The sequence below is a fragment of the Penicillium brevicompactum genome, assembly GCF_028827555.1.
Source record: "Penicillium brevicompactum strain IBT 35665 chromosome Unknown utg000006l_segment0_segment0, whole genome shotgun sequence".
Classification (NCBI taxonomy): domain Eukaryota; kingdom Fungi; phylum Ascomycota; class Eurotiomycetes; order Eurotiales; family Aspergillaceae; genus Penicillium; species Penicillium brevicompactum.
The window spans coordinates 6,275,871-6,294,914 of NW_026623209.1; the positions used below are offsets into that span (position 1 = coordinate 6,275,871).

Consider the following 19,044-nt stretch of genomic DNA (forward strand, 5'->3'; position numbering starts at 1 on the left):
TACATGATACTAACACTATGCACGTCTTGAACACCAAGTCGGAAAATTACTGAAAAATTTGCTGTGGTGGCCATATTTTTCCTGCATTCATCGAGGCTCTTTGGATCACTCAAAAATCTCAAAAGAAGGTGTATGAAAGCTCCAGTCTTGCCTAAACAACTCTAGACTAGGGCTCAAAATTATCATGTTCTTGAGTAGGAATGGCGGTGAATATGCCAGACAGATGGTCAGGTCGAGTATCTCAATTCCTTTCGAGCTCTAATGATCGCCGGATTTGAGGGATTTCATCTCCATGGAATAAATTGACACGCAGAGTGAATCCCTGCAACTGAGCAACTTCAAAGTTCGTCAGAGTTTCGGCTCTAAAGATCCGTATACAATCCTCGGACGGGCGTTGAGGCGCTATTTACACTTTCAAGCTTTTCAAATTTCACGCTAGTGTTGGTGTTTGTCTGTTTTTTCTCTCGTCGTATTGGATTACTCGATCAAGATTCGGTAGCATCTTGTGTCAGTCTCGGCCTTGGAAATCCAACGTACAACTGAATCTGGGTGGATTTGAAGGATGGAGTGAGTATCACTACGTAAAGTCCTCTTCAGGTCATATATTTGCATGTCATTGACGCTGACTCTACAAACATTTCTCGGTCGTTTTGCTGAAACCAAACAAGTCTGTGGCTGCCTTGTATCATTGCGTGAGAGGGATTCTGTCAGAACCTAGACAAGCGATGACATCCACTATCACCCAGATTACGGAATAGCTGGGAATATTTCTTATAGATTTGAGTTGCCTTGCCACAGAAACAGAGGTCTATCCAATCTCGTGCTCTAAATGATCGACATTGTTCTTTTTGGGTACGGAGTAAATGAGAGATCTGTTGATGGTGTTCCGCAGATCGAAAAAGAAGGAATTGCACTTGCAGCATCTAATGCACGTCGGGGTCAGATTTCCAAAGAGAGCACGGGGAAATGAGGAATCCCATAACACTGGTGGGAAAGGATCTAGGCCAAACTTGGAAAAAAAAGCAAACACAGATCGGCACTGCGATGAAACCCAAAGCTCATATTGAGTGTGCAAGGATGTACGCTGTGCACCCCGTCAAGCATGAACTGCTTCAGAGAAAAGAGTTCGCACCAAACCCTCCGGGATTCAGACAAAGACTGGCCTCCGTGTTTTATTTGATCTAGCATCCGCGTAGAAGATCTCTCAGCTGGTGCAACTTTCTTTCTTTTTGTGGCTGGGCTGAGTTGACACTGCTGATTGATCCAATCATCAGTGCCGATCATCAGTATGATCTTGCAGATTCATCCTCGCCCCCGCGTGTGGATCTGCAAACTGGTAAGCGACGCAATTAATCTGGGTGGGCAGAGATGCAAGTGATGAGTCCGCTCTGATTGAAACCTGTACTCAAGTTTTTTGGTGATACATAATTAAATATAGTTTGTTTTGCTTGAGGCAAAAGTACACGAGAAGCTGACTCTCCGGACTGTCGAGCCCACACCCCTGTGGGTTGTTAGTCTTGATCGCACCTTCCCACCTTTAAGACTTGAATTCTATTCTCCCACGTTGCCCATCGTGCTCTCGTCATAAATCCCGAGCTCCTTCCCCGCTCTTTATGTTCCTGGGGAAGATAGAGGCCGTCTTCTGTTACTACATCACAATGGGAGACGCCGAGTACTCAGCCCGAAGACCATGGCTTTTCGATTTGCGGTCATCAAAGCAGCTTATTGGACTGGCTGTCTTTGCCACAACCTTCACCGACGGATTTCTCTATGGAATCGTGAGTTTTCATGGGCCCCGCTGTCAAGACCCTAAGAAGGTGCATTGACTGATTTGGTGGTGGTGTTAGGTCGTGTCCGTCCTTCCCTTCTCTCTGACCGTCCGATCTGGGGTTCCAGAATCCGATGTTCCATTCTGGACCTCCGCCTCTCTGGCGGTCTTCGGAATGGCAATGGTCTTGAGTGCTCCGATGACAGGATGGATCGTCAAAAAATGTGAAAGAAGACAGATACCCTTCCTCGGGGGTCTCTCTTGTGCGTTCGGGGCCACTTTGTTCTTCATGCTGGGAACCGATCTATGGATGATCATCGTCGCAAGAGTATTCCAGGGTCTATCTGCCGGGGTTGTCTACACTGCTGGACTGACGCTGTTGGTGGATACGATTGAGTCGCACGAGCTAGGACCCTGGATTGGATTTGGACATTCAGGAATGAACTTTGGGGTTCTTGTATCACCCACGCTCGGGGGAATTGTCTATGAGAAGGCCGGGTTCTATTACGTCTTTATAATGGGCTTGGCAGTTGTCTTTATCAATTTGATGCTGATTCTACTCATCATTGATAGAGCAGCCGCTGAGAGATATAGGGCGCAGATGAACCCGGGCCAGGCTCCGGTTGCCCCAAATGAGATGTTGATTAGGAAATCTATTGCAAGAGGCAAACGACGACTATCGCGCGTGGAAGATGTCGAGGTGGATGCAACCACGCCATTGATTTCCCATTGCAGAGAACAATCAACCAAATCTGACCGTGATCCCACTTGGTGGTCCATTGTTGGTGGATTTGTTCGAAACCCCCGGATCGTCGCTGCCCTTTACGGATGCCTCATAAACACCATCCTGGTGAGTTCTATGGATGCTGTTTTGCCTATATTCGTCAAACAAACATTCCACTGGCTGTCTGGTGCGACTGGTGCGATATTCTTGAATTTGACTATTCCTTCCCTCATTGGGCCGTTTATTGGAATGGTCTCAGATAAATATGGCGTCCGCTTGATATCCGTCATCGGCTTCACCTTTGCGGCCGTTGGAGTGGTTTTTCTTGCCCTTATAAGAAATGACGATACTGCAAGCAAGGTCATTACGTGCTTTCTACTCTTCCTTGTTGGTATGTCTTGCTTGAGTTGAGCCCTCTTGTGCCATGCAGCCTGACTAATGTCGCGAACAGGCGTTGGTCTCAATACCTCATTGACACCTCTGGTCACAGAGATACCTCGCATTGTTGACTTGCTCCAAGACGAGGAGCCTGAAGTATACGGAGATCAGAGTGCAGTTGCTGAGGGTTACATGCTCCTTGATGCTGTGTTCGGTGCTGGAACTGTCCTGGGACCCCTGATATCGGAGCTTACCTTTGAACAACTGGGATGGACTGGATGTACAGCCGTGCTGGGGATGTTGAGCGTTTCGGCCATGATACCCGTGGTAAGTTGCTATACGAGAATCCTCAGCTTGATGGGCTCTGACCAACGTTGCATTTGCTGAGTATGATCTAGGCAATGTATTTGGCTCCACACCAAAAAGGGCCATGAGGTTTGCCGAGCTTGAGGCAATCTGTTGGAGTACATACGATAGTAGAGTAATCTTAATGCCGAAGCCTCACAGGGATTAAGCCTGTTTTCAGATGATGAGAACTGACACTCCAGGTCTGAAACCCAAACTGGAGAAAGAACCTTCGAAATAATCAAAGTTTTTACGATGGCGAGAGGAATCCAGATCTCTTTCTCATTGCCAGTGTTCTAGCATCATTGGGTCAAAAGGAATTGGTCAGACAGAACCACTACCTCGCATCCAGCTTCTTTCGAATGCACTATATTTTTATCAGCTAATATTACCCATTAAATCCATACTGTGGATAATGCTACCTAGGTATCCTCGGCAGCAAAATCTGGCGCAAAATACATCTGCAGTCTTCCAAGGTTAGAAACGCTGGTTAGACCTGGCCAACGTGTTTGTATTGACGGGTCTGTTGACCTATCCTAAATAAAGACAGAACCAAGCATGGCAAACCCATTTCGTACATGGCCGGACGGGCCATACGGACAATGTACAATTAGAAGCACAAACTATTTACATCGCAAGGCTAATAATAATTTCTTCTAAACCAGGTCATAGTCTAGCCCGAGATTTGTTCTGCAGGACTTCCTTGACTAGAGCGATCGTGGCATATGCACAGCCGAATGACGCCTGGTACCCAAATCCACCATGACCATAGTTATGCACAACTGAGACGCCATCGACCTTATCCTTTTCAATGCGGGTTCCGCCTTCTCTAAGGGGTCGCAATCCAACGCCATGCCTGATAATGTCCAGGCCCTCAATGCCCTGTCCCTCTTTCACTAAGCTGGGACAGATCTTGATGCAACGCTTCATAATTCGATTGGCAAGGTTCATATCCGGGAGCGCATCCCAGTTGTGCTTTTGATAAGAGCCACCGAGAATTGTGCCGCCACCTGAGAGTGGTGAGTAGGCATCGACATAGGATATAGCGATGTTACTTACCTGCAGCGCGAGTCATGATATATAGCGCCTCATCTTCTCCGTCATCAGTTCCGGATACGGAGACCATGGGTCCAGGGTCGTTGCGGACGACCACAATTTGACCGCGAGCGGGATGCATCTTCTCATCGAGGACGCCGCCAAGGGTTTTGGCGGACAGTCCGGTGCAGTTGATAACTACATCAGCCTTTTGTCCGGTGTGATGGGCGTTCGCTGCGTCAGTGATGTGTTTGCAGACAGCTCTTTTGAACACAGTCCCATTCTTGACACATTGGCCAACCAGCCATGGCAAATAGATGGCTGTATTGATGCAGACGGATGTCCATTCCTGGGCATTGTCAATCTCGGGAGCTAGCTTGCTAGATGGGATGGGTTTGAACTAGAATTTCCAAGTCAATGCCAAAGTCACTATGAAAAACTTGGGGCCACCATACATCTGGTACGACATCCTTGTACCACGGGTTTGGTTGAACTAGCTCGGAGAACCATTTCCCAGTTGTTGACTCTTGGTCTTTAGTTCGGTTGTAGATCAGGGCACCTGCGCGTCATGAGCGGGGTCCAAGAGTCCAAGAGTCCGAGGGCAGGGCACATACCTCGGAAGTGGATACCGGCCTCCGGGTACTTGTCCGTGATTTCCTTCAATGCTGGCCACGTAGCGCGCTCCCATTCTTGGTGGGCACTTCCTTCCTTCCCGACTCTGTCAAGTATATGGTGAGCTAAGAAGGTCTGCCGTGCAAAGGGTAAAAGTCATCGTGTTGACGTACGGCATATAGTTGGCACCAGCCCATGGGGATGCATATTCAATATCATAGTCGCCGGGCATATGCTTTGCCAGCACGGTAATCTTGTTTGCAGGGTCTTGCGACAGCAGGTACGCGGTTGTTAAGCCGGACACACCAGCCCTGTTCCATGCGTTAGTGTCTAACACACCGCTGGGAGGGTGGAGCTCAAGAAGGAGCTAGAGAAACTCACCCCAGAACCACAATATTGTTAGTTGTCATGATGAAGCTGTACCTGAATATCTTCCGGACCCTGAGTAAACTCCAATTGAAGAGCTGCAACGCCTTTATACCATACGAGCATCTAGCTTCAAGGCGGGGGTGAGGGGACGATCCTTATCTCGTTAGATAAGGAATGGGCCCGGCCCGGTGGTACTTTTTTCAATGTATGAGACGCGTTAGGATATATTACAGCTAGACCTATTTGGGAAGCTTTTGAGAGGCGGTGTATTGAGCCGCCCAATGGATGAGTCTAGAAAGCAAAGAGACGCGCTAGAGTTTTACGGAAGTGACGTGGAGTGATACGGTCAACAACCTGAAAATTACACCTCCGCACTTATGCGGAGGTGATGCGTACTCGGCAGAGTGATGGAAGAACTGTTTATCAGTAGACATGGGTTCTTCACATTTCAATTAACTCTTATGGCACTGACCCAGGGAGCTTCAAAGACAATTACCTGCTTCTGTATCTTCATATCGAATGTCTGATCTGGGGTCAGCAAGGAGACTCCGTAAAGTCCCGCGTTCTCCATTTTACTCCATCTCCACCAGCGTTATCGATCACATTTGATCTTGATTTTGTTTCCCTAGACGCTCGTACACTCAATTTAACCTCAATTCGGAGTCGATTGGAAAATTTCAAAGAAACAAACAGCTCCCAAAAATAGGAATCGTTTCTTCCAAAGCGCAATTGTGCTGAATACAAAGAAAGTCGGCTATGTCATGGTGGGCAAGGGCTCGCGTGTGACCAATCAGTAAGCATCACACTTCACCGCCAGGGGGCCGGTGCCAAATTTGGAAACCCGCAGTAATTTTCCTTTAAACCACCCGCAGGGCCCGATCTACCTCTGCGGGTTTACTTGTTTAGTTTCACTTCAGGCTTCAATTGTTCTTCTCCTCTTCTAAATGACGACTCGTCTAGTCTTCTCACCATGTCGCAAATCAAGGGTGGCAGAATCGTGCCCATACTTACGGGTCACGATCCGCTTCATCCCAAGTCGTTAGATCAGTCTACGATCCCAACTTCAATCTCTCAGACCTCCGATTTTGATGAGACCTCTTCTTCTTCTTCTTCTTCGAATCCCCCCAATTTCTCCGCCGGTGCAGGACCGGGTTTCGGACCAGACCCGTAAACAGGGTATGGGTCACCCAAGCTTGGACATGCCCGCTTTAAAAGAGCGAGGCTTATTTGCCCTACCCACAGAAGGCGACGGTTAGTATCCACGATCGTGTGCATAGTCACCGAGGCTCCCAGTGCTCTTGTTACCTATGGAACCACGGTCTGACGCGTGTTTATGTAGGGAATTGTCTCTATTATTCACTCTCGGATCAACTTTACGCAAACACATACCACGCAAACGAAATCCGTCAACGAATTGCCGATCACATGGCGGCAAATAAGGAATACTTCATGCAATTTGTTTCTGAGGGCGGAGAGCGACGCAGGCCCAAGCGTGCAGCGGCTTCTGCATATGCAACCCGTTCGGCCGACGTATCTGTTCCATCTGATCAAGATAAAGAATCCAGATTCCAGGAAATGATTGCCACAACTCGAAGGAATGCAGAGTGGGGTAGCTCTGAGCATATTCAGGCCTTCTGCCAAGCCTACAAGCTTGACGTGACTGTCTATACCATGAATGCCGTTCATCCATTCCAAGATGTGAACGTGACTCCTGGAGAGTCCCGCAATGTCATACACATTGCCTACCACGTGAGCTCGTCCCTTTCACCCCTACCATTGTGTCTTCAGTCCCAAACTAACAGTCGTAGGAATTCAAACATTACTCCTCTGTACGGAGCATTGGAGAGACGCACAAAGGCCTCTTGGCTGATATGATGCCTGCTCAAGCATCACTTGCTCAAACTGACACTGAGCGCAAGCACGTGATCAAGACCGACGGCGTCAGCGCAAGTCTCATTGCCGCAGACAAGCCTGATGCTGCTCACTCCTCGAATGATGCGAGCCTCGCTGTCGATGTCTATGCACCATGGGACATCAAGTCCATACAAGAGGGTCTTGGCGGCCGGTACGACCGAGAAACCATCATAGACATGCTGCAGAAATGTCGGGGTGATATCGATCGAGCATTTGCCGCACTTCTCGACGAGAAGTCAGATGACCAGGCTGATAAGAAAAACGGACCTGTCCCTGCCATCCCGATCAAGCCTAGTCTTCAGGCATCACGCGACACGTCCCCTTTCAGCACTGGCAGTAAGCGATCAGCAGACGACAGTGACGATTCAGAGGCACCACAGCCCGCACGGCGTGTTCGTCCTAAGCGGCGATTTCTCTCAAATCTCACCTTGGGTGTTGGCATCTCATTCCACGATGAGCAGGATGAAGTTGTCTCGCTCAATCTTCGGGTAAGTGGACCAGAAGACGTGCCAGAGCATCTTTCTAATCTGTTCGTTCTAGATGCCATCAGAAAATCCACATGGTCAGGCCACAGACCCTTCTTCTACCCGTAGCACCACGCCGGAACAATCGGACGTGGAAGCAAAGAAGTGTCGACGCAGTGGTCGACTATCTCGATCTCGCCCCGCATGATTTCTCTTTCCCTCTCTTTTTTTCTTTCTTTGACTTTTGGTACATCAGGCTAGACCTATGATCATTTGCGTGTGCATGGCGGCGTCAAGCGAAAAGAACGTTGGATTTTTGCTGATTTTGCATATGCATAGCCCTGTGGGCATGCGGAGGGGGCGTTTTTTCGGATTAACAAGTTGCATGTGGATGGTGCCTGGGGCACATCCATCATCACATTTCTCGCGAAGATACCTTTTCGCCGGGGTTACTCATACCCTTTGCTTTTTGAGCCTTTGTTTGCTGTTGAGTGGAAGTTTATTGCCGATGTGCTGGCAATTTTGGTCTGGTCTTTGTTGATCGAGACTCAAATGGATCCAGCCTAACGGCGTATTACTTTACTGATCATCCTGCTTCATTGTTTGTAGAGTCAGAGTCAGACGTAGTTTCCACCATGGTGTCAGCGAAAACCTTTGAAACGAAACATTGCAAGGTCTGTGTCACCATGAACAGGGACCCTTTCTTTGCTTTGTACACTCATATGCCGGTCATATCTCACTAAGATCTCCACCTGTGAGGACCCAGCTATGGATTGCTCTGACGTCCACGGATGTGACTTTTCAAGGTTGGAACACCTGGTCTAATTCCTATTATAACTAGAAGGCCAGCAGAAGCTAGTCCGTGTATAAAGAGTCCCTTATTACTTAGGGCATCCACATTCCTGTTCTCATTCTTCCAATAGGAATTTGAGGAACACAGCAGCAATGGCCACACCATCGTGCTCATTGCCAGCTCTATCCAGGGCGTCTTGCGCAAAGTCGTCTTTGAAGACTCCCGCCTGGGTCCGGACCTTAACAATTTCCTTCACGATGTCTTCGGTGAACTCGGGATGGCCTTGCACTGTGATGAATCGGCGGGGCGCATAAATTCCTTGCACCTCGCAGCGCGGGGAAGAGCCCAGCAAGGTCACATTTGGGGGAATCGAAAACACAATATCCTGGTGCATTTGTTGGATGCGCTATTCCAAATTTCTGTCAGCAATGTGCAATCATTCGGATGTGTTTGCGGCATGTAGTTGCACAAATTAATTAAAGACCCAAGGCGACATACAAGTTTGTCTCGACCAAACAATTCCTTTCCCTTGTCTGTCAACGCCATGTCGCACACAGATATCTCCCAGCCCCGATCGCTTCGTCCAACCTTGGAGCCTAGTGCACGACCAACGATTTGGTGACCAAAGCATATTCCGAGTATGCGAACGCGGTCCTGTGCGAGTACTTTCTGGGTGAACTCTAGGAGGCGTAGAATCCATGGGGTGTCGTCGTAGGAGTTATATTCTATGGCAGATTAGCAGAGGCATCACAGTATACCTATTCACACGCACTTGAGCCAGTCAGGAGCACAGCATCCACGCTCTCCAGTTCTGGGTATTGTTCGCCATCGACAATATCAAACACAGTCGTCTCGAGATCCGCTTCTGGGTCCAGGCCGCTTACTTTGGCGCTGGATTTGAGGAGGGACCGAAATACTCCACCATAACCATTATAGCGACGGTTGGCTTCGGGGACCGGGGTGTCGCATGTTAAGATAGCGATACGCAAAGGCATTGTCTCGGTGTTGTAAATAGCCCTGGAGAAGAACGGAGTAACTAGAGAACCCCCCCATTAACCCCCCACCTTATCGCTCTCTTATCGCCCCTCAAGATCCCGAGATCCCGAGATCGGAACCCTGATGACAAATTTATCACCTCCACCTGGGCACTCACATCCACAGGTTCATGGGCACGGAAGTGGAACATACGCTGGCTACGCTGAATTTGCACCCTGCAGTGTATAGAAGCAGTTTATTGGACACCTGGTTGTGCATGAAATTGGGCTGATTCACCTCTCGGCAATGTGTCACCGCTGGGCTTGATCTCGGGAGCTTAGCTTGCGACATTTTCTGTAGATATTTCGTGCTCGGAGGCTCCAAAACAATTTTTTTCTTCTTCTTTGGAAGCTTTGACAGTTTTGACAGAACTCAATTTAACGGGAGATCGCATCACATTCCTTGACAATGTCGATCGACGGTCGGTCCAATCATTTGGACGCCTCCGAAACCACTCCCCTCCTGGGCCAGCCTGACTATGATGTGGAAACAGCCTCTTCCCATAAAGATGAAGAGGAGCCTGTCTCCATCCTATCCAGCGCGAGCTCGATATCTGGAGGACTGGACCTTGCGCCAAACCTGGAAAGACTTCCTTCGAACTCCGAGAATGTCTTGAAGGAAGATGACTATGCTGCGCGGTTCATCGATGTTACTCCCACGCAGTTTTGGATTATCTTTGGCGGCATCCTGGTTGGCTACATGATTGGTTTCTTTGACTCAACCCTCATGGCCTCCAGTCACCCAGTCATTACCTCCTACTTCAATGCAGCGAATTCAGCATCATGGTTATCAACAGCCTTTCTGTTGACCTCGACCGCGTTCATGCCTCTTTTCGGCCGAGTCTCCGACGCCTTCGGTCGTAAACCGGTCTATCTTTTCTCGATCGCCATGTTTTTCATAACTACGGCCGGGTGTGGTTTGGCCCGCAACATTGGACACTTCATTGCTGCTCGGGCGCTTTGTGGACTCGGTGCTGGGGGTATATTCTCCATCGGTCAGATTATATCCAGCGACTTGGTGCGTCTGGAATATCGTGGAATCTACCAGTCATACATCAACCTCTGTCTTGGTGCCGGAGGCAGCATTGGACTCGCTTTTGGAGGCTATCTATGTGATCACATTGGCTGGCGTGGAGCGTTCTTCATCCAGTTGCCTTTCATTTTCGTCTATTTCATCGCAGCTGCTTGGACACTTCCGGCAAATCTAGGTCGCAAGACTGCTGGAACAGATGGAAAGAAAATCTCACAGCTGATCCGGAGCATCGACATCTTGGGATCTTTCATGTTGATAACTGCTGTCACTCTCCTCATTGTTGGACTGAACCTGGGAGGCAATGTCCTCTCCTGGAGTCACCCCCTCATCATCACCTCGTTGACACTATCATTTGTCTTCGCTGTGATCCTAGTGCTCTATGAACCACATGTTGCACGCCCCGTGATGCCAATCGAGCTTCTCACGACGAACCCCCGTTCCAGTATAATATTCGGCAGTTTCTTTGCTTCGGTGTCTATCAACACTGTAGTCTTCAATGCTCCGCTGTATTTCCAAGCTGTGAAATTGACTTCGCCCACTTCTTCGGGTCTTCGGCTTGTTGCCTCTTCTATCGCTATCACCATATCAAGTGTGAGCACTGGGTTCTTGATCAATGCAACAAGACGTCTTCAGCCGTTCGTTCTCATTGGTGTATTCAGCATGATAGTAGGTGGATTTGCAGCTGCAGCAATGGGAATCGATACCTCCCATCCAGTTGCGATGGCATGTATCTCATTCTCAAGCTTTGGTCAAGGTTTCGCGTTCCCCAGTCTGATGGTCTCTATGCTTGCGACAAGTAAACACGAAGACCAGGCTGTTGCAACAACCACACTTGGCTTGTGGCGAAGCCTAGGTTCTGTCATGGGTGTCGCCGTGAGCAGCTGGATCTTCCAAAATGCCCTTATCTATCACCTCAATGACAAGGTGACTGGCGTTGACAAAGATCATATCATTGCGCTTGTTCGTAAATCGGTGCACAGTATTTCTCAGTTGGATCCTGTTCATCAGCTGGAAGGCATGTTCCAACCCAGTCTATTCACGTTGTAACCTTACTAACAAAACTCCAGTGACCCGCTCATACTCCGACGCTCTCCGCATGACTTTCTTCTCGGCGGCGGTTTGGGCCATTGTTGTGCTAGGGTTCATGTGTCGAATCCGCCTGCCACGCTTGAGAAGGAAGGAATAGTCAGAGAACTTTCACTGTAAAAACTGTGTTGAGACTTGATGTTGGAGGACGAAATACAAAACAGACATGGGCACTAAAGCAGCTTATAATACTCTTTAGGGTACAAATCATTTAGCAAGTCAGATAAAATTCAAGTGTACAAAGCTTTGAAGCCGTCAAGGCGATTCAGTATACCGGCGATCTTGGCGGGATCCACCTCTTTTTCTGACCATGCCGTCGGACCAACTTCTCCGCAACCTCGAGGCAACCCTTGTAGCCAAGAAAGGGGTAGGCTCACCTACTTTTGGTGATTTGTTCTCAGCTGACATCTTGCATAGATATACCTGCCGATCCCTTTTTACCTCCCCGCATTGGTACGATCACAGCGATCCCAGGAATCGCAGACACCTTCGCAGCCTCTTACCCCAACATTGCCGAGCCTCATCGAAACAATCAACATTGAACATGGCCAGTCGGGGAACTACAGCCGCATTGCGTTTACTCGGGAAACCTCTATTGATCAGGACTCCAGTTGGCGCTGGGGACTAGAGATCGTCTCGCAAATAATACCCCGCTTCGTCCCCCGTTACTCCAAGTCGCAATGAACCTCCGTAAATCTGTGAGGTCGCAACCAGACCCCACACAAGTTGACACCAGAACCTCAACTCCGAAAAGCCAATCGAGCGGTTCGCAAACCCCGCCCCGGTCTCGCGCCGGTCGCAAAAAAGGCACGGGCATATCTCATACCAAAGCTCGAAGGTCGCGCACGGGATGTTTTACTTGTCGCCAACGACATTTGAAATGCGATGAAGCTGTTGGAAAATGTATGAACTGTCGCAAATCAGACCGTGTCTGTCGGCGTGGTGTTCGTCTCAATTTCATCGACATCCAGACTGTGGCTCCTCCCCACCTGATCGCGCGACCAGATGGCTCGAAGGTCACATTCAGAGATGATTCGCGTCTAATCGCATCATTGTACGTGGGCGGTTTCGAGATATACCCTCCTGTTCAGCCGGAAAGTTCCATTGAGGAGAATGGGCAGTCATGCCATGATTTGGATGTCATCGGACCCGAAGATTTAACGAATATATTTCAATCCGTTGCGCATTCTTTCGACCCACTGGGCTTCGATGTCCCCCATCCCACGGCAGATTTTGTGGAAACCGATCCTTGGCATCAGTCCCATTTGGTGCCTGGCGACGAGCTTCTTCCTCATGGAACATCCAACTTTGCTCGAAAGCTCGCGGACAGGCAAGAGTCCCATCAGTCACTCACTGACCCTGACTCGGTGTCTTGTCTACGCGCCTTTGTAGAAGAAATAGGTCCTCGCATGGATGCGATGGATGAGATGAATCATGTTAGTCGATTATTCTGCATTTTGTCCTCTCGTTCGCTAACGCAAGACAGTTCTCTCAAGTCCTTCCTGCCCTTGCTGTTGCCGAACCTTTATTACTCAAGGCACTCGTAGCGAGCGGTGCGAAATACCGTTCGCTCAACAATCCTTCCTGGCCGGTCGAGCTAGCAACGACTTTCTCTCAAGAGGCCACTGAGGCCCTTTCGGGTGCAATACATGACCCCAGCCGAGACTCTGTTTTGTGCGCTACAATTGCTATGGTTCTTGGCTTCTCCGCTTCCATGTCACCCCACTCAATGCGCTGGGAAGATCATCTTGCAGGGTCACGAGCTCTTATCCGAGAATGTGGGTGGACTGCCAAAACACCAGGCCTTGGCGGAGCGTGTTTCAGGATCAGCATCAGCGCAGAAATTCTGAGCTGTGTTCGTCATAACTGGGCTTTATCTTGGAATCCAGACACCTGGGGGGTTGATATAGACATGGAGAATGCACAGAGCAACATGAGTGGAGGCCACGACCTATGGCATCATCGAATCTTGTACATCTGTGCCAAAGTATTGATGCTGAGAACGTGTCTACGTCAAAATCAAAATATGGGCGAGGAAGTGACGGGAGAAAATGGACTCACAGATTTATTCCAGGAATGGGTTCTCTACAGCAGATGGTGTGACCAATGGGAGAAATCTGTACCCAGAGCTCTTGTGCCCCTTGGTTATCTACAGCCATGGCAGGCAAAATCAAAATCGGTCTTTCCGGAAGTCTGGTAGGATTATACTTCCACTCTTGCTGTTGTTGCTGTCGGCTGACATGACAGGCTTACCACTCGGTCTGCTATCGTTGCTCGTTTAATCTATCATGTCACTCGAATCATGTTAGCCAAGAACAACCCTCTCCAGTCAGCTTTCGACGACGAATTGCATAAGCATCAACAGGCCCATGCATATGATGTCTGTGGCCTTGTCGCTCATACGAAAGACCGGTCAGTAATATCATTTCTTCAGACTAATTGTTGCAATGGAATTCTAACTTTCATAAAAGAGGTATCGCAGACATAGCGATTCATTGTCTCGTCATCGCTGCAGAATGCTTAGAGGCACCAGAGGCCCAGCATGAAGCACTCAATATAATTGATCGCATGAGCAAAATCACTGGCAGCAGCTCCGATTCAATTAAGGATGACCTGAAGCAAATCTGGAGCTGGGTCGATGCTCATCCGCACACAGTGGTCCCGTCGCAGATGCATGATAATTTCTATGCACTCGATCCTGCGTTAACGATACCTGAGACCTCGAACTCACCTGGCAACATGAATAATCCCCTGTTGGGCACAGGGGATTTCTCGATGGAAAATCATCCTTACCAAGGGCTTTATGTGCCACCACACCACCATCATGCGCTCAATCAGTACAGTTACGGCCCTTATCTGATATGATTGCCCAGAGGTCTATACTTCCAAACCTGAAGTCATCAATCTGGTTCTTCGAATACGATCTGCTCACACAAATTATTTGTCTACCGCCTGCGTAGGATATATCCAGCTTATTGAGAAAATCAATGACCAGATTCCCTCTCACACCTGGGCAGACGTTATGGTCAAAATCAGTCCGAGGAAAACCTTGGGAAAAGGACCTTGGGAAAAAAAAAAACAGACCTCGAGTGCCTTGGAAATATCATTTCGTATTCTATAATGTCTCCTATATCCATGGATCTACCTCAGGGCTAATAGCTATAATCCGTATCCGGCGCTGGAAGGATATCATGCTGGACTGGCGAACATGCATCAACGTCCATGTCAAAAATAGGTCTTCTTTAACTCCGTATAGGTAGCTGGTTATGAACTGAAACCTTGGAGAGGAGCGAGCCCTCCAGGGCTGAAGGCAATATAGTAATGGCGGTGTGAGCGGGCAGTTCCGCAACATGTCCGTTGAGAAAGCATCAAGCTCATTTACCTACGCCAACAATCCTCATTAAAGGTCTGGATTTTATAATGGAAACGAAATCAGTTCAGACCCAATCTCCGGCCACCCCGGTTTACATTCTTCGTGGGCATACAGCGCCAATCCATGCACTGCACATCTACAACCAAAACTTACGCCTAATATCCGGCGATGCCAATGGCTGGATTGTTGTTTGGGACCTGGTAACGAAGCGGCCAGTGGCATCATGGAAAGCCCATGCAGGTGCCGTGCTCGAAGTGAAGGGCTTCAAGCTCGGCTCAGGTGTGACTGAGATTTACACGTATTTACCCCCGGCATTCCGTAACTTGTCTTTGATACTGATTAGTGCGACAGACATGGCCGCGATCACAAACTATGTGTGTGGAAGATTCGTATTGAAGACGAAGAATTTCTTGACAAGGCATTGCCAGTGGATTCAAATGAAGACGAGCAGGCGCGCAAGACCCAGCCTTGGCTGCTTCATTCTTTGCCCGTGAATGCACTCAATTTCTGCGCCTTTTCAATGATATTCCTTACATCGGATGGCCTTCCTGGTGTGCCGTCTCAGCCAACGAAGCCCGAGACTACTCTTTTTGCTGTCCCCAATGCCCTGGACTCAGGCGGTATCGATATCTTCCATCTGCCATCAGAGCGCCGGATCAGCACCATTGCTTCGGATGCATCAACGAAAACTGGCATGCTCATGGCTGTAAACCTTTTTGTTGCCCCCACTGGAGATATCTATGTTGCTTCTGCTTACGAAGATGGCCATGTCATGGTCTTTCATCACCGAGGGACTCTCACTCCGACGACATTTGAGCGTGAAAGCATCGCCAAGAGCCCTTTGAAATGGGATAGACTCTACGCTTGTCGCCCCCATACCCAGCCAGTTTTATCTTTGGATTTTTCTCCTTCTCTTGAATATTTTATTTCATCCTCGGCGGATGCTCTGCTTGTCAAACACCCCATTCCAAATGCAGGTCCTGTTGGGTATATCCCAACCGCCGGCTACAAGGAAGAGTCACCTTTAAAAACTGTCAATACGAAACATTCAGGCCAGCAGGGTCTGCGAATACGGTCGGATGGCAAGGTCTTTGCTACTGCCGGTTGGGACAGCAGGGTTCGAGCATATTCTGGCAAAACCATGAAAGAGCTGGCTGTGCTCAAGTGGCATAAGGACGGTTGTTATACTGTTACATTTGGAGAGATTATAGACGTCCCTTCACTCCTCCCATCAACGAGATCCACAGGCCCGAGCCCCCAGGATGAAGAGAGCCAACAAGCAGAACGTGACTACTCCCTCGCGACGGTTCAGCAGCAGCGAAATCAAAAAGCACAACAAACTCATTGGCTAGCAGCTGGATCCAAAGATGGAAAGATTTCATTATGGGATATCTACTGAGATAAATGCTAATGCTATAAAACAATTATGCGACGGATTTCTTTTGGGGGGAACAAGTTCATCAACCAAAGATTAAGCCAAGTTGAACTCGTTTGCTCCAGCCATATGTTCTCTCATCTTGGCCCTCATTCTGCGAGCAGCATCGTCCGTAGGCAGGGCACCCGGCGCCGCATCATCAGCAGCCTTTCTCTTGTTACCCGCACCATTGCGTGCAGCTTTGAAGTCTTTCTTGCTGTCTTCTTGCCCAGGTCGCAAACCGGGAACATTGATCTTGCCCGGTCGATCACGCAGGGCGAAACTCTTCGCCAGATGACCCAGATGAAGCTCCTTGATATTGAACATGCTGCGCTCAGCAGCAATATGGGTCGCGTAGGCTCGGACATGAGACTGGAATGCCCGACGGGCCATTTCCAAATACTCAGGGTTATCCAGGGCCCAACGCTCGACGTCCATTTGCCAGTCGGTTGTCTTCTCTTCCCAGTTCTTCTTTCCTGAATCATTGCTTCCGAAACCGCGTTTGATGATTTCGTTTGCATCGGTGCGAGTGAGCGCTTTGCCTCCATCACGGTAACCGCGCTTGAGGATCTGGACGTAGTTTTCCTCGCAGCCGGGCTGAAGGAAGACGAGAGCGCGACCGTCGCGACCGACACGGGCGGTACGACCGATACGGTGCGTATGGTCGTCAGAGCTGAATGCAGGGTCGTACTCCACAACCAGGTCGACGTTGGGCAAATCGAGACCACGCGAGGCAACGTCTGTACAGATCATGACGCAAGCTTCGGTGCTACGTGCAAACGAGCCCAGGGTGGCGGTTCGGACATTCTGGGGAAGGGAGCCGTGCAGCCTGTGCAGAATAACAGGGTTTGTAGGTGTCGAGAAAGCTCTGCCGGGCGCAATAGTTCCATGGGGCGACAGCTGTTCTCTTTCGTCTGGTTTCTGTTCTTTTTCTTCCTCCGGCTCCCCATCCTTCTCTCTTTGCTCTCTCTCGAGCTTCCTTTGTTGCTCGCGGTCTTGATTTCGTGAGAACAACTCAAAGTGGAAATCAACAACGTCGGCGCAGGACATGAACACAATAGCCTTCATGACTGATCCCTTTCGCATAAAAGTTCTCTTCAAGTAGGCTGTTAATGAGACAAGTCGCAACTTGGCCGGTACAATCGCGTAAGACTGCTTCAATTGCGCTGGCACGCGGAATGCCTCGTCGTCCTCAGTTTCTTTCTTCTCGTCTTCGTCTTCCGGGTCAGCCTTGATGTGAACTGCATCCTTCAAACTGATCTCTCCCAGCTTCTGAACGTTCATCTTTAATGTAGCTGAGCAGAGAACCGTTGTCCGGCGAGTGGGAACACCAGGCAACCGACTCGGCCGCTGCCTGGCATCAAGTTTTCCAACGATTCCTTGTAATTCCTCCTCGAAACCCATATCCATCAAGCGATCTCCTTCATCAAGCACGAGCCAGCGGACATTGCTGACGTCCAGGGCTTCCGTGTTATCGAGATGATCCACCAATCTACCAGGTGTCGCAACGAGAATGTTCAATCCTTTCCTCAAACGTGCCTTTTCGGACTTCTTCTTCTCTCCACCAATCACTGTTCCGCAAACAAGCCAGTTCGCACAGCGCAGGATGTTCTCCAGCACGACCGAAATTTGCTTGCAAAGTTCGCGAGTAGGTGCCAGGATAATGGCGAACAATCCACTGTCCCGGTGAACTTGGCTGTCGGGTTGCTCGGTTTTAGCTTTGGATAGGTCCATAATGCGCTGAACCAGCGGGAGGAGATAAGCCAATGTCTTTCCGGAACCGGTTTCAGCCTGAATGAAGGCATCGCTTTCTTCCTTCAGGAGTTGCGAGATTGAACTTTTCTGAATGGCAGTTGGCGCCTTAAGCTCTAGCTTTGTGAGCAGGTGTGCTGCAAGGTTGGGCGATAGTCCCAGATTCGTGAAGGTATCAAGTCCGTCGATCAGCGGCGCATTGGTCGGCTTTGCCTCCTCGATCTCTCCCTCCTGCTTCGGTTCTACCGCATTTTGTGCTTCCGGGTTGCTGGTGAAGAGTGAGGACACGAAGTGGCGGGGATCTTTCTCTCGTGGATGTTGATGCGGGCGTCGGTCGCCAGAGCGCTGAGGGGGGCGCTGGCTCGAGTCCTCCGTTCTTTGTCTTTTGGCTGGTCGATCACCAAGCTGAATTTGATTCGGGTTCTTGGATGCTGCGTTGCGTGCGGCCGCATCACCGGGACCTTTCTCTGAGCCGCGGTGGGATGAGCGCTTTTTCGCGGTCAGTCGGTCTCGCCATGTGCCTCCTTTGAACTTGGCTTCAGGTTTGATGACACTGTCAGCAATGCTGAAGTTCATAAGCATGCCATCGTCGGCCATTTTGAAGAATGTGGGTAACGGAGGGAGTTGGAGATTTTTTTTTGTTTCGGCGATCCAAGCTTTCGAGACTTTTTTCGGCGCCAAGACTTCCAGGCATTAATTTGCTCCACTATCCATCTCCGCTGGCTTTGGACAGTGCACGAAGCACATAGTCATCTAAGTATCCTGGGATTGGAAAAAGGTCAATGTGCAGGCATTGAAATCTCCAGAAAAGTAATTTTGATGCTCTAGATTAATCTTTGTGCTTTCGCAAACCTTGGAAATAATTGATATAACCTTGGAAGGAGCATTCCAAGTTTCTATTTGTATTGAGCTGGGATCTTTGATCTGCCGTCTATTTTTGGAGGGTTCTA

At 49.3% G+C, this 19,044-nt stretch overlaps 9 protein-coding genes across 9 annotated transcripts; 6 read left to right on the top strand and 3 right to left on the bottom strand.

Annotated features, from left to right (window-relative positions):
- Positions 1 to 1,658: 1,658 nt before the first annotated feature.
- On the top strand, positions 1,659 to 3,304 carry N7506_010597 (uncharacterized protein; the record flags this gene model as incomplete). The annotated part of the gene is made up of 4 exons (XM_056959890.1): positions 1,659 to 1,778; positions 1,848 to 2,883; positions 2,944 to 3,197; positions 3,269 to 3,304. The coding sequence occupies 4 exons, from the start codon at positions 1,659 to 1,661 to the stop codon at positions 3,302 to 3,304; spliced, it is 1,446 nt and encodes a 481-aa protein (XP_056809280.1).
- Positions 3,305 to 3,881: 577 nt separating this feature from the next.
- Positions 3,882 to 5,272, bottom strand: N7506_010598 (FAD-dependent oxidoreductase; the record flags this gene model as incomplete). Its single annotated transcript, XM_056959891.1, has 6 exons — positions 3,882 to 4,225; positions 4,275 to 4,650; positions 4,706 to 4,809; positions 4,865 to 4,968; positions 5,036 to 5,173; positions 5,244 to 5,272. The coding sequence occupies 6 exons, from the start codon at positions 5,270 to 5,272 to the stop codon at positions 3,882 to 3,884; spliced, it is 1,095 nt and encodes a 364-aa protein (XP_056809281.1).
- Positions 5,273 to 6,201: 929 nt separating this feature from the next.
- On the top strand, positions 6,202 to 6,402 carry N7506_010599 (uncharacterized protein; the record flags this gene model as incomplete). The annotated part of the gene is made up of 1 exon (XM_056959892.1): positions 6,202 to 6,402. One exon carries the CDS (start codon positions 6,202 to 6,204, stop codon positions 6,400 to 6,402), a length of 201 nt encoding a protein of 66 aa, XP_056809282.1.
- A 7-nt stretch (positions 6,403 to 6,409) lies between these two features.
- Positions 6,410 to 7,817, top strand: N7506_010600 (OTU domain-containing protein; the record flags this gene model as incomplete). Its single annotated transcript, XM_056959893.1, has 4 exons — positions 6,410 to 6,482; positions 6,571 to 6,980; positions 7,040 to 7,633; positions 7,686 to 7,817. The coding sequence occupies 4 exons, from the start codon at positions 6,410 to 6,412 to the stop codon at positions 7,815 to 7,817; spliced, it is 1,209 nt and encodes a 402-aa protein (XP_056809283.1).
- Positions 7,818 to 8,517: 700 nt separating this feature from the next.
- N7506_010601 (type 1 glutamine amidotransferase) lies at positions 8,518 to 9,397 on the bottom strand (the record flags this gene model as incomplete). Its single annotated transcript, XM_056959894.1, has 3 exons — positions 8,518 to 8,808; positions 8,901 to 9,127; positions 9,175 to 9,397. The coding sequence occupies 3 exons, from the start codon at positions 9,395 to 9,397 to the stop codon at positions 8,518 to 8,520; spliced, it is 741 nt and encodes a 246-aa protein (XP_056809284.1).
- A 448-nt stretch (positions 9,398 to 9,845) lies between these two features.
- Positions 9,846 to 11,655, top strand: N7506_010602 (putative MFS multidrug transporter; the record flags this gene model as incomplete). The annotated part of the gene is made up of 2 exons (XM_056959895.1): positions 9,846 to 11,499; positions 11,537 to 11,655. 2 exons carry the CDS (start codon positions 9,846 to 9,848, stop codon positions 11,653 to 11,655), a joined length of 1,773 nt encoding a protein of 590 aa, XP_056809285.1.
- A 580-nt stretch (positions 11,656 to 12,235) lies between these two features.
- N7506_010603 (Zn(II)2Cys6 transcription factor) lies at positions 12,236 to 14,420 on the top strand (the record flags this gene model as incomplete). Its single annotated transcript, XM_056959896.1, has 4 exons — positions 12,236 to 12,991; positions 13,042 to 13,751; positions 13,803 to 13,967; positions 14,027 to 14,420. The coding sequence occupies 4 exons, from the start codon at positions 12,236 to 12,238 to the stop codon at positions 14,418 to 14,420; spliced, it is 2,025 nt and encodes a 674-aa protein (XP_056809286.1).
- A 555-nt stretch (positions 14,421 to 14,975) lies between these two features.
- Positions 14,976 to 16,327, top strand: N7506_010604 (WD40 repeat domain-containing protein; the record flags this gene model as incomplete). The annotated part of the gene is made up of 2 exons (XM_056959897.1): positions 14,976 to 15,226; positions 15,280 to 16,327. 2 exons carry the CDS (start codon positions 14,976 to 14,978, stop codon positions 16,325 to 16,327), a joined length of 1,299 nt encoding a protein of 432 aa, XP_056809287.1.
- A 72-nt stretch (positions 16,328 to 16,399) lies between these two features.
- Positions 16,400 to 18,691, bottom strand: dbp7 (putative ATP-dependent RNA helicase; the record flags this gene model as incomplete). The annotated part of the gene is made up of 1 exon (XM_056959898.1): positions 16,400 to 18,691. One exon carries the CDS (start codon positions 18,689 to 18,691, stop codon positions 16,400 to 16,402), a length of 2,292 nt encoding a protein of 763 aa, XP_056809288.1.
- Positions 18,692 to 19,044: the final 353 nt, after the last annotated feature.